Below are 13549 nucleotides of genomic sequence, written 5' to 3'. Positions count from 1 at the left end.
CTAAACAGACACGCATACAGACAGATGAATGGTTGGACGGACAGACAGACAGACAGACAGATAGATAGATAGATAGATAGATAGATAGATAGATAGATAGATAGATAGATAGATAGATAGATAGATAGAAGATTAATCCTCTGGCTTGGCAAGTCCTTCAGAGAGAACAAATGCGATTTTGTGGTAATTATGCTGAGCTGAGTGTTGTAGTCATGTCAGACGACACTGGGTTACGGTGTCATTAATCTCATAGCAACCAACCAAATCACCCCACAAAAGCACGATTGCTCCCACCCACACACGTGTATGTGTGTGCGTGTCTGCACTCACACACACACACACACACACACACGCACATATGCAGTCGCTGTAGAAAAGAAAGAGTTTGGACCGTTGCAGAGTGGTCGGGTCATGTAGGAAGACAGTCAAGCGGCTTGTCACATACGCAGTCTTTGCTTTCCTACATACGCACAGAGGTCTTGACCCGTTAAAGACAAGCCTGCCCCAATCGCTGCTAATGGATCTCAGCAAAAGCCCAAGTCAACAGATAAAAGCAACTTACTAACTGCCAAAGGTACCAAAGACCCATCTTCCTAAACTGAGTGCATTCTCCCCACCAGCCTATCGTCTGATTGGTCAGTTACAATGAGAACCATACATGCCTCAGAGCATCCACAAGGCTCATCCATTAGGGAGAAAGCTAAGCCAGTTTCTTCCCTCTGCACTGACTTAACAAAAGCACTTTGGAAACTAGTACACGGTGGGCCCTACAGACAGAGGAAACTGGCACACTTGTGTAAGCCTCTCTGGTAATGTGACGTTAAATATATTCCCTCTTGTTCTCTCTCTCTACGTCACGTGTTGCTCAGTGAAAGAAAATGTGATCTTTTCCTTTGTGTAGTGTAAGCTCAAGTGCATCCGAGTGTTCTGAGCTGACATCACATATCTTTAACAGTTACCACTGACGACCACTGTCAAACATCTTTAACAGCTACCAATGACTGTTACCACTGTTTTGTTTGAGCAAAAGAGAGAGAGTCGAGAGGGAGAGAGAGAGACAGAAAGGGAGTGAAAGTCAAAAGAAAAGAGAGAGAGAAAGAGTCAAAAGAGAAAGAAAGTCAAAAGAGAGAGAGAGAGAGAGAGAGGGAAAGGGAGAGAGAAAGTGTGCGTAAGAGATAGCAGCGTTTTTCAAGGTTGCATTGCTCTCATCTGGCTGATGTTTTCTGAGGTATCTTTGAGTTTCTTGGCATCGACGTAATGATTCAGCTTTCACACTCAAGGATTTCAAATCCTGTTCTGACTTTTTAAAAACTTTTTTCACGCAAACTGTCGTCATCAGCGGGCTGTTTCCTTCGTTCACGTTAGAAAACACAGAAGGATACATCTGAGAGAAACATAACAAACGCAAAGGAGACATTAGGGCTGGACTCAGATCAGATCAGATGAGGTCCATCTCAGTACTCTCGATAGTTCACTGACCCTGTGTCCTTTTCTGCAGGAATTATCGGAATGCTAACAGGGCCAAGTGTGTCAAAATGATACCAGACGAAAACGTCACGTGAGCGCCTTACAGAGTCTTTGTCAAAACTGTAAATTTATTTCATTAATTAAACCTGCAAGCTCACAAGGAAAAGGATCACTGAATGAAAAAAAATCCTGTCACTCAAATACAACCTTGTTTAACCCAGGTCTGAACCAGGCAACCTTTAGCACTTTGCATATTTCTTTTTGCAAGTTCGCAAAAAGAAATACAACATCGCAGTCGCTTCCTGCGTCACAGAAAATAATTCGCCCGCGGTTACCTGGATTTTTTCCCTCTGGCCAAGACGGTTTAAAGTGAAGCCAAATAACAGCTTAGATTTGTTGAAATTTATCAGCAACTGCACTTTTATTTTCTTAAAACAGTGTGTGTGAACAAGGAGCCCTTGACGGTGCTCTGTCTCTCCTCTCTCTCTCTCTCTCTCTCCTTCTCTCCTTCTCTCTCTCTCTCGCTCTCTCCTTGCCTCGGTGCCTTTTGCTAAGCAGCTGTGTTTAGAGAAAACCACATCAGATTCATTGAGTGAGTGACACTTTCAGTCTCAGGTCAGGGAGTCACATTGATTTTCTCACTTATTAAGACCAGCATGGGCAGATACGGCTCCTGAGCTGCACAACCTGACTCAAAGAGGCTTGTCACAACCACTGGAGAGAAAAAGAGGGAGAGAGAGAGAGAGAGAGAGAGAGAGAGAATGTGTGTGTTCTTGCAAGCTGATTGATCCAATCGGCTGTTTCTGAAAAAAAAAGTCTCTCCCTCTCTCTCTCACACACACACACACACACAAACACGCACACGCACACACACACACACACACCCCAGTTAGAGAGTTGCATGTTGAGCAAGACGGAGGAAGAAGCTATGGGTCATGGTGATGATGATGGACAAAATCAATTTGGCCAAAATAAATCGAATGTCTGGGGTCAATTACCTGGCCTCCTGCTGGTCTCTGTGGGAGTCACTCCGTCTCAACTGCCCAGAATAACACCACCCATACAGTCTCAGGCACTCTGTAAACGACCCCGCAGGCTGGGCATGTGTCGACACCCACCAGATATAATTGGCCCTCCTCTGGGAGACATTTGCATATTCACTAACCAATCCCTTGATACTGTGTTAGACGGGAAGGCTGCTGAAGCCAATCAGCACAGTCCTGTGACACGCTCATCTGCACCAGTTCTTCATTTCTCTGAAGCGTGTTTCTGCAGAAACCACCATAAAATGTAAATGGTCTGAACAGCATGGTTTGTGACTTCATGACTGCTGAGAGGAAAGTTTCACTTGTGAGCTTTCCGTCCTGTCAGAACTGTAAAATGTTTCCGCGCCCGGAAGTTCATTGTAATGCAAAAAAATGAAATACATTTGAAAAAAAAAAAGACTTTTTTAATGGCCAGTTTTCACATGGGCACCTTCTGAGTGAAAGTAGCATGGTTTTAAATAGATCAAATAAATGCTGCAATAATGGAAAAGAAAAATGTGTACACACACATTTCCTGGAGCACACACACACATACACACACACAGACACGCTCACACACACACAAACACACATGAAAACAAACTATGTTTGTTCTTACTGGATGACGCCTACTTCCCTAAATTCATCCAATAATCATGAGCCAAACAGTGAAACATTCAAATGGAGACCTCGCCGCGCTCAGAAGATGAGGGTCTGACACGTGAGGTCAACAGAAATCTTCAACAGAAATCTCTAAATGGAACCTGACTGGGCCTCCGCTGAGACTTCGCTGTCTTCTTCTATAACTTTATGCTGACGCCGTTAACCTAACGTGCAGTGGCCACAATCATCCCTGATGAATGTTATTTTCTGTCTGGGGGGGGGGGGGGGTGGGGCCAGCTCGCATTAAAGACCGCTCCTCGGAGTTGCTCCGTAGCCCGGAGTTGATCGAGACTGACAGGGAGTTAATCTGACGAGATGGGAGCGGTCTCCCCGTTCCTTCCTCCTCCTCCTCCTCCTCCTCCTCTTCTCCTCCTTTTTCTTCTTCCCTGATCTGTGTTGTTCTGCTGCTCTTTTCAAGTGTTTGGCTCTCTGGGTGACGGAGGAGAACCGGCCTACTTTCACTATTTAACCAGGTTCTCTCCTTCTGCAGAATCCCTGTGTAATCCAGGTCGCCCTTTAGATTTGAATGTAAAAAGTAAAATAAAGCTACCCAGAGTCACGTCTTCATTTTGTTACTGCTTCACAGAATGACTGATGCCTTTTAGGTGCATATTCCAACCTCAGTATTGAGGACGAAAATAGCAAAAGACTCGCAATTTTTCATCATGTGCTCTGGATAACATTAAATAAAATGCTGTGTAAAACACAAAACTCTATTTTAGATGTGTACCTTTCTAATCAAATGGTCTCTCTCTTAATGATGCCCGTACTTCCTTTGGCATTAAAGATATTTAAAGAAACTGAAACAGAATTAAAGACTGTTTGCTAAGCTTGGAAAATCAAAAATGTCTCTAAATTAATCGGGATGGACCAAACTAAATATATATCTGCACACTCAAACACACACACATGCACACACACACACACACACACACACACACACAGACACACACACATCCTATAATCTTTGAAAATCATCAGTGTGCTCAATCAGGAGGGAGGCTTTTTTTCAGGAATCCAGGAAAAAAAAAAATGTATATGTATATATTGGTCAGCATTTGCAAGTCCAATGGTCCTTCTTTGCATATTGCAGAAAAATGTCCACTTTGCACACAGAGGAAAAGCAGACAGTAACAGCACAGCAGTCAACAACAGTGACAGTAACAACAACAACAACAACAACAACAACGACAACAACAACAACAACAACGACAAAAACCCATTACAAATATTTTGAGAGCACTTTTCAACTTGATGTTTCAAAAAAATATTTCTAACATGAACTCAAGTAACCGAAATGGTCAGCTCGTTTAACTATTCAGTCTGAACATTCTAGCAAACCATTGCCAGCCAAAGGGTGGGTGCCCCCTTCTGAATCCACTGAAGCTTTCTTCCCACTCTTCCCAAAAGGAGCTTTTTCTTAACACTGTCATCTGACCTTTGAACACAGCATGCGGATCCTCCAAATTCCAGTAGCTTTCCCCTGTCATCTGCTGAGATCTTCCTTAACTGTTAATTTGACAAGTTTCTAGATAAAATGACGAAAGTGTTTGGTTTTGACATTCACATACATTTGCTTGCATTTCAACTATCATTCTCCGTACTATCTCCATAGGCTCTGAATTACCCCCGACTTAAACAATTTTTCCGGAGTTCGTTGATTAAATCATGCAATTAGCGGCTAATTTAGGCTTATTTAAATTCCCTCCACAGCAATGAGAAACTAACACACCCACACTTCCCTTCAAAGCAATTCACACACATCTATATGATACTAAAGTTGTGAAACTGAATTGAAAATGCAGCAGTTGTTTGTGGCTGTTGTTTTGCGGGTTAATTAGTAATTAACTTCAACGACTGGTAACGTGCAATGGGCAAATTGTTCAACAAGTTGTTTGAGAACAGTCCGTATGGACACTGTGATGTCACAGGACTGAACTGCATGCATTAAAAATAAAAAAAAAGTCCTGAGAAAGTCCTGAACTTTTGCACTTTTGACTAATGGCTAAACGCAGATTGACTAAGAATGCTTTTTCTCTATCCTGTCCGGCTGAGATGCATAACAAAACACTCGTCCTCACTGACTGAGATAGACAACGGTCATCCTGGTTGGCTGAAAGGGATGTACCTCTTTTCTTGATACGCTTAGGTCATTTCTTTTCTCTCCTGACTGGCTAAACTGAGGGACCATAGGATTTACTGTTAGCATCTATCAGCTTTGGGGTTTCTAACACATCCATTTGGTGACACTGGTTGTCCGTAGCCAGGTTCACCCAAAGAGTTCATCAAGGTTCTGACACAGAGTTGGACGGAGCTCTGGGAAACAGGGACGGTTCATCAAGTAATTGCCTTTGGGCACTGTTTAATTTGTTCGCTTTGATAGCAATCGTCGGCAGCCAGGGTATAAAGGCTATTGATTCCAGATAGATCGTCTGAATAGGTCAGAGAAAGAGAAGATAACATGCAACACATTAAGAATCCCTCTGTATCAGAGGACAAAGAGCAGTGTTATATAAACAGAACATGGGAGTAACACGCCAATGCAGTTTGACATGTAATGTGTTGAATGAGATAAGCATGTGAGCATGTATATAAATATGATCAACAACACGCGAAACTGCAGTGGCTTTCGGCTTTGACCGTAAACAGAACAGACCATGCAAACGCAACCAAAGCACTTGTCACACTTTCCGCATCGACGACCTTGCCGAAATCTACAGAATCTGCAAACAGATTGTCCTTTGCAATGAAGACAAACGAATTTACACATGGATTATGCAAAAAAAAAAAAAAAACAAACCCTCAAACAAACAAACAAAAAAACAAGTGTAGATGCAAACAGACAGGGGAGGAAACAGAAGGGCACTGAAAGAGTCCTCGCATTTTCTCTGCACTTATCTGAGATAAACACTCCTTCGAGACAGTTATCTTTGCACGATGTGCAGAGTGAGGTTTTTGTACAAAGGGAATTAGACACGAATCAGATCTCGTTCTCTCAGTTTACATATTACACGTAAAAAGCACCCACATGAAATAAACTGTGTTTATGCCTTTGATTTATGGTGTGTTTCCACTCATATAAATGATGTTCAATGCGTACTTCTGGAACTGACTCCCGATGGGTATTTTGAACACCTGGCAGTGGGTTATCTGTCAAAGGGATGTGTGTGTGTGTGTGTGTGTGTTGGGGAGGGGGTGAGGGGTATGGGTGGAACCTGATTTGCACCAAATCAAACTTCACTCTTTCTGCTGATTCCATATTCAAATTCTAAACGCTACACCTGGTGGGCTGTGACCAGATCAAATACATTTCATTAACTGAAGGAAGAGCCGATGCCAACATTCGAAGAGGCACAGTCTTGCTTTCTGACACGTGTGACTGCTTGAGAGGGAAACAAAAGCTGACAGAAACGGACAGTTCCAACCGGTTTTGTGTCACTTCCTGTCACAGAGGAACCATTGTTGTTTCTATGACAATGACAAGAGGAAGGATGTAGACAGGTTGACTGGTGAATAATCCCGATTATCCTCAAACCAAGACGGAGAAGCCAGACCGGAGAAAAACAAGTTTGCAAAATGGGTTCTGGAGACACTGAATATGGTTGAGTCTCTCATTTCAGGAGGGTTATTTGACATTGGTTTCCTTGTTTCATGTTGTGGACCACACCAGAACACCTTACGCCTCATATGAAAACTGATCTTCATCACAGTTAAACTCACTCTTGAGGTTTCAAGACACTTTCTTTTGACAGTGCAAAGGCAAGACAAAGTATTTCACATAATCGGACAGGGAGATTTTTTTTTTGTCATTAGAAATTCAAACTCTAGAGAAGTATTGGAATTCAACTTTATAATCTCTTCAGTTTTCCAATTATCTTCACTCACATCCCTGAAGTTAACATACAGAAGTTGAAAAATGATAGATATACTTCAGTGACTCAATGAGGCAAGGAAAGAAATGGAAATCCATTCTTTTTTGCCGGAGGGTAAACTTGTCTTATAAACTGTGTTTAATCGCCTACCCATTTTTAAATAAAAAAATCTCTAAATACCTGCAATATCGATGCAGTAGTTCAAGTCCCACGTCAGGTGTCTCGTGGGTACCTTCATAACTTATGCATCTGGTGAGTTTTGGATGTTTCGAGTGAATGTTTCGGTTGGCAGATTGGAATCGGTTACAGCACATATTCTATTACAATATGCTAATTGACTGTCGCTCCTAACTGCACAGAAATAGAGAAATGAAGGGGAAAAAATAGATGCAAATGTTAAAATCAAGTTATTCCGCCCACCTCCCTGCTTTAAGGCAACCGCAGCATTTTTCATTCAGCATATCTTTACATTTCACGGTTACATTGTACGTGGAAACGAACTGTCCTCAAAATGGTGAAATAATTACTATTCATAGGCGAGCGTCAAGTGTTTCAAAACATAATTCTGGTGGATTTGATGTTTAGTTGAACATGTTGCGAGATGGCATTTGGCTTAATTCAAGTGTGCTTTAGTTTAATCTTTATTCAAAGCACACTGATGATGTACCCACTCGTGGTTAAGTGGATGGGAGCAGATATATGTGAAGTTTCGTGTTAGCGGTAGAAATATGCATTAACGGGTTTAGGAGATCAGATTTGGAGCCTGTCTCTGCATGCCTATTAGCTCTGCAAATGAGACATCAAACGTGTTTGTTACCTGTAAGGCACACGGAACAATTGCAAAGCTTTCTTTCTTTCTGTCTTTTTTTCTTTCTCTCTTATTAAGAATAAACAATATCTTCGAATGAATGAAGGAATGGATGGATGGATGGATGGATGGATAGATGGAAAATGTAGATGTCTCTCCTGCCGAATTACAGAAGAATCTTAAACATTTATTTTTACATAAGGCACTGGTTTTTTGTCTCTACTGGTACGTTTGAATCTTTAGTCTTTGATGAACTTGTCTTTGATGAATTTGCCAGTTCTTATATTTGTTTTCACCATTTTTGAGTGTATCTTGTGTTTTATCCAGTTACGAAGAGGCAGTTTTGATCCTGTTCATTTCCACTTGAACGCCCATGAGGAATATCCATAATAATATATTTTTCATTCCTTTATTCTTTTCTATCATCGTGTATTTATATCAACATATGTATATATATTAGCTATGTTAGCAGGTCTCTTGCTTCTTTTCTTTTTCGTTTTGTTTGTTTTTATGTCTCACTAAACAGCAGGTGCCGCACGGTATTATCTAACTACTGCATATGGGAAACGGAGGCTAAATTGCTGGCGAATTGTAAACTGAAGGGAAATGCTTTGGCCCCAAGGGAACAGTGACAGACACATGCCCTGGCTGCTCCGCTCAACCCCCGCTCTTTTGTCATGCTGATGCCGGCAACAGGCTCTGCCTTTTGTCCAAGAACCCCGAGAGAGAGAGAGAGAGAGAGAGAGAGAGAGAGAGAGAGCTGGATGGATAGAAGAAAACAGGACATGCCCCCCCCCCCCCCCCCCCCCCCCCCCTCCATCCCCCTCCCTGTGACCTGGCCCCAGCCTCAACGTCACAGTCTGAGCGAGAGACAAAACAAGGAGCCACCGTCAGCTGGGGCATTTTTTCACCCGCTCCCGTGATCTCGCTTGCGCTCACACATCCACCACACGCACACCCACAGAGGCACAGCATACGTTCACTCGCGCACACGCTGGGCTCGAGCTTCAGACCCCTGGTCCTGCGCGCTCGTGACCCATCTCAGGACTCAGCAACCGTTCATCCACATAGCTTTCGGATCTCTCCATCACAACTGCTCACCGCACGCTGTTCTGTCGTCTGCTAGACCTCTAAAGTGATTAAAGCGTGAGAGGCGGGGGTAAGCGGGGGGAGGAAGCCAGCCCGCAGCGCTGAAAGAGAGAAAGCTAGTGAGATGCTGTCCTCTTAATCAACCCCCTTTATTCTCGCGATTTCAGCCGAGCGCGAGGGAGTGTGAGAAGCCCATACATTCATTAAACTGAGCAACGTGAGGAAACTACCCGAGTTTTCCGTGCGATTTCCGCCTTCTCTACTTGGATTCAGAACTTGGACAGCTCCCTCGATTTCTGAGGTCTTGAGGGAGAGATTAGAAGAGAGGGAGAGAGAAAGAGTGAAGGACATAGCCTTCTCTCTCTCACTTCTGTTCTACCGATTGCCCTCCTCTCCGCTGACCTCCGGGGGGGCAAACGGGCATCATGGCTAGCCTCCAGCAAGGCGAGAAACAGCTGTTTGAAAAGTTCTGGAAGGGCACCTTTAAAGCGGTCGCCACGCCGAGACCAGAGAGCATTATCGTTGCCAGCATCACAGCGCGGAGAACCGTGAACAAGTGAGTTCCTTAAAGTGTGTGTCATTTCATAGTTCGTTAGTGTTAATGGTGGGAAAAGATGGATGTATCCGTACATTTATCGCAAAGGGTTGACACGATTTCCTCTCGTGCTTTATGGAACTGTTAAGTGTCTTCAGATCTGTCTCAAATTTTTGGGTGGGAAAAGTCCTGATTAAGATTCATTCACGCTATAGGGTCTAAACCACTTTGGATAATTACACTGCCTTATATATACCGTCCTTCAAGTCCAGTCAGTGTCACTGTTCTCCACACAAGTGCACAACAGAAAAAAACAGTCACAACAAATTAAATCAAACAGGAGACGGAGATCTAAGGATTTAAGGAGATCTTAAATCAACCCCCTAAAGGCTATAGCGGGGTGCTCTCTGTGTCTTTAATGTCAACTCTCTCTCCCTGACTGAAAACATCACATGTGAGACTGTGGAAAAGTATGGTGATATTATAGGATTATTGGCTGTTTTTTCGACGTCGCAAAGGTTATCGGTTACGTTAGGAGTTAAGGAACGCGTTGGTAGGAAATGAGAGAAAGAGAGAGAGAGAGAGAGAGAGAGAGAATTTGTGATTCACTTCCTTGTCGCTGTGTATTTGTCGTCCTCTCCTCATCCTGTCGTTTTCTGTCGCTCGAAGACAGTCGAGAGTTCCCCCTACAATGCTCTGACAAGTTTACCTCTCGTCAAAGCTCTGGACCTGATATGATTGATTGTCAAGAGCTGACCATCAACTTGGGGTGCCTTAGGCTCGAGACGTGAAATGCAACAATGTGTTGTGTGGCCGGTAAAATTTAAAAACGACATTAGCCATAATAAAGCGAGACTTAGTTTTTTATTATTATTTTGATTTTTTTTTGGTTGTTGTTCTGAACGAATGAGGACTGTATTAGTCGCGCCCTCTGACTCACTGCTGTTGTTTCTCATCACTTTACATATATTTTTACAGACAATCATAGAAACAAGTGAGGCGGTAGTGTTCTGAATTTGTAAAAATCTGTTTTATGTCGCTGCCAAGCTGCTTAATTTATGTGAAGCTGTTTTTGACAATTTTCGGTCAATGTTGATACCACACACGGTTATAAATGAAGACAGCCCTTAAGATACACAACCACATTCATCTGGTGAGTATCTTGCTTCAATACAGTCAACACTAAGAGCACAGAATTCACAGAGAAAAAAAACCCAAACAACAACAGACAAACAAACAAACAAACAAACAAACAATAACATTATGAATTCAGACTGCGTTCATGCCAGTCAGTGACATCAGAAATTTCTTGTTTTGCTTCTGTGTCTTTATTAAGTTCCAAACCCTGTTGACAGTCCCTAGTATCGCATTTATTACTAGAGGCTAAATGCACTTGTGCAGTCTGTCTGTTCCCTTTAAAGCTGATGGAGGGAGTGCATATTCATGAGGGCTGTTTTGCCTTAAGGGGTTGCCTGACATTGATGTTGATGCGAACATCATTGGGAAATGACAGCATTTGCAAAGCAGTAAATTTGGGGAATTTCCTGTGGAATCGGTGTTAAGGTCCCCTCCTTCTGATGTTGAAATCCAAACCAGGAGAACAGAAACATGATGGTTAATGTATTTGAAACAGCTGTAAAATGAGGTTATATTGTTCTTGCTTGAGTACAATGACCTCTCCCTCTCTCTCTGTCTCTCTCTCTCTCTCTCTCTCTTCTCCTCTCCCTCTCTCTCTCTCTCTCTCTCTCTCTCTTCTCCTCTCCCTCTTTCTCTCTCTCTCTCTGTCTCTGTCTCTCTCTTTCTCTCCCTCTCCCTCTCTCTCTCTCTCTCTCTCTCTCTCTGTCTCTCTCTCTCTCTGTCTCACTCTCTCTCTCTCTCTCTGTGTCTGTGTGATGCTCAGCCAGGGATGTCCACTCATGCTCGTTAGATAAGACTGCCCTCAGGCCTTTCCACCCTGTTCCTCTGGAGAAACAGAATCATTATTCTCTGTGTATGAAATGTTACATGATGGACAATTTTAGTCCACTCAGGGGTTATGCAAACACTCCTCTGAGGCAGGAGAGGACACTGTCCTTTGTCCTCTGCCTATTTGTTTTACCCCCCCCCCCCCTTTTTTTCTCCTCTCTCTCTCTCTCTCTCTCTCTCTCTCTCTTTTTCTTTCTTTCTCAAAACAACACAGAGGAGGCTATGCCAAGGAATAATTGACGATGGACCCCCCCCACCACCCTTCATGTTCTCCCCACCTCCTCTCCCCTCCCCTCCCCTCTTCCCCTTCCCCTTTCTCCTCTCTTCACCCAGGTCAGAGTGATGGAAAGATGGGTTCATCAGTCGTGCAGCTGGAGGCTGAGGGGTTTGGGGGGAAGGGGGGGGGGGTTCTCACTGCAGGATCCATTGTAGGCCTGCAAGCTGTTGTGGTCTATGGCATATGCCTCATTAAGAATGCAATGGGATAGGATGGAGGACTTCAAATACAGAGTGTGTGTGTGTGTGTGTGTGTGTGTGTGTGTGTGTGTGTGTGTGTGTGTCTGTGTGTGTGTGGAGAGAAGGGGGGTATCTGACCCATAATAGAGCAGATGGCCCACAAGAGAGAGAGGAGAGGGTGCAGTGGGGTGGGGTCGGCGCCCTTATCCTCAGCAGATGCTGCTTTAACGAAGGCAAGTGTAAAGAGATTACTGGGCTTTGGAGAGCAACCTCATGCAAGAGAGACCACGGGTGGAGTTTCTGTTAACTCCCCGTGTGAGTCTTTTTCAAACGTGTGATTCTCTCCTGAAAATATAACCTGATGATGTGGCTGATGAGACAGTGACTTGTCAAAAAGCACACACACACACACACACACACACACACAGACACACACACTGCACACACACACACACACACACACACATGCACGCATGCAAACCACACACACAAACACATGCACACATGCAGACCACACACACACACACACACACACACACATACTCTGTCTCTTTCTCTCTCAAACACATACACACACACACTTACTCTCTCTCTCTCTCTCCCTCACACACACACACACACACACACACACACACACAGTCATCAGTCTTTAATGATTCTTCACCCAGGAGTGCACTGACTACATGTGAAAAGATGTTCGATCAGGTCTCATGGAAATCTCCACCCCTTCTCATTTCCCTCTTTGAATCTCCTGTGAATCGATTACCCCCCCCCCCCCCCAAAAAAAAATACACAGACAGATTTAAATATGATTGTTTGTGTGAAAAATGGTTGGATTGGTTGTTAATTGTGCTGTATTGTTTGAGCATCCTTTGTTGGCTGCATCATGTGAAGATGTTAGGTCAATGAGATTTGGTTACCTCAGCTTCATTGGTGTTTTCAATTATGTAGCGTCTGAAGAAGGCGCAGTCTGTCCTAACTCTGTGTCTGCTCCAGTCATGACCTCAGCAAAGGGGTGTGTGTGTGTGTGTGTGTGTTCGAATTGATAGAGTGTGGTGCAAAGTGTTGAGAAACAAGCAATTAAAAAGATAGACAGAGAGAGACGGGTCACACAACAGTCCTTGAGTGCAATAATTTTGCCAAATCGTTGGCTCTCTTTGTGATGTCACTCCTTGTTGTCCCTGCCTGGCAACAGTTGTCAAGGTTCCTCACTATGTTCACACTGTGTTTTAAACGACACAATGTTTTAAACAACACCTGAAACAGATTATAGATTTACCACTATCTCCTTAAAGGAAGAACACAGCAACCAAAGAACATTTTCACAGCGACCGAACACTTTTTCACTCCTTGTTTTAACCCGTTCATGGTCTCCTCCGTGTGTGCGTGTTCGTGAGTGCATGGACGCGTGCGGTAGCTCTCGCGCAGTATTGCTTTGGCTGAGACTCAATAGACGACGCAGCCCTGTGAGGCCCGGAGCTGTAGTTCAGAGCGTCAGACGCCAAGCCGGGGAGATGCTGATATGCCTGCTGTCCCTCCGGGGTTCTCCCATAATTCCTACAATCTAATAAACAGCAGTGTTTCATACTGGATAGAGTGTACGGGGAAGGCTATGTGTTGAAGGTGGAAAAAGGGTTCGGCATAGCGGAATATTTTTTTTTATTTAGCT

At 43.7% G+C, this 13549-nt stretch overlaps 1 protein-coding gene across 1 annotated transcript in view; it reads left to right on the top strand.

Annotated features, from left to right (window-relative positions):
* Positions 1-9349: 9349 nt before the first annotated feature.
* srrm4 (serine/arginine repetitive matrix 4) overlaps positions 9350-13549 on the top strand; it is a 43164-nt gene continuing 38964 nt past the window's right edge. The window contains exon 1 of the mRNA XM_030791735.1: positions 9350-9480. Within this exon, the coding sequence (XP_030647595.1) occupies positions 9350-9480 (131 nt within the window). The remainder of the gene's footprint in view (positions 9481-13549) is intronic.

The sequence above is a fragment of the Chanos chanos genome, chromosome 14, assembly GCF_902362185.1.
Source record: "Chanos chanos chromosome 14, fChaCha1.1, whole genome shotgun sequence".
NCBI lineage: Eukaryota > Metazoa > Chordata > Actinopteri > Gonorynchiformes > Chanidae > Chanos > Chanos chanos.
The sequence above is the reverse complement of the archived record's forward strand: the minus strand, read 5'-3'. Positions and strand labels throughout refer to the sequence as shown.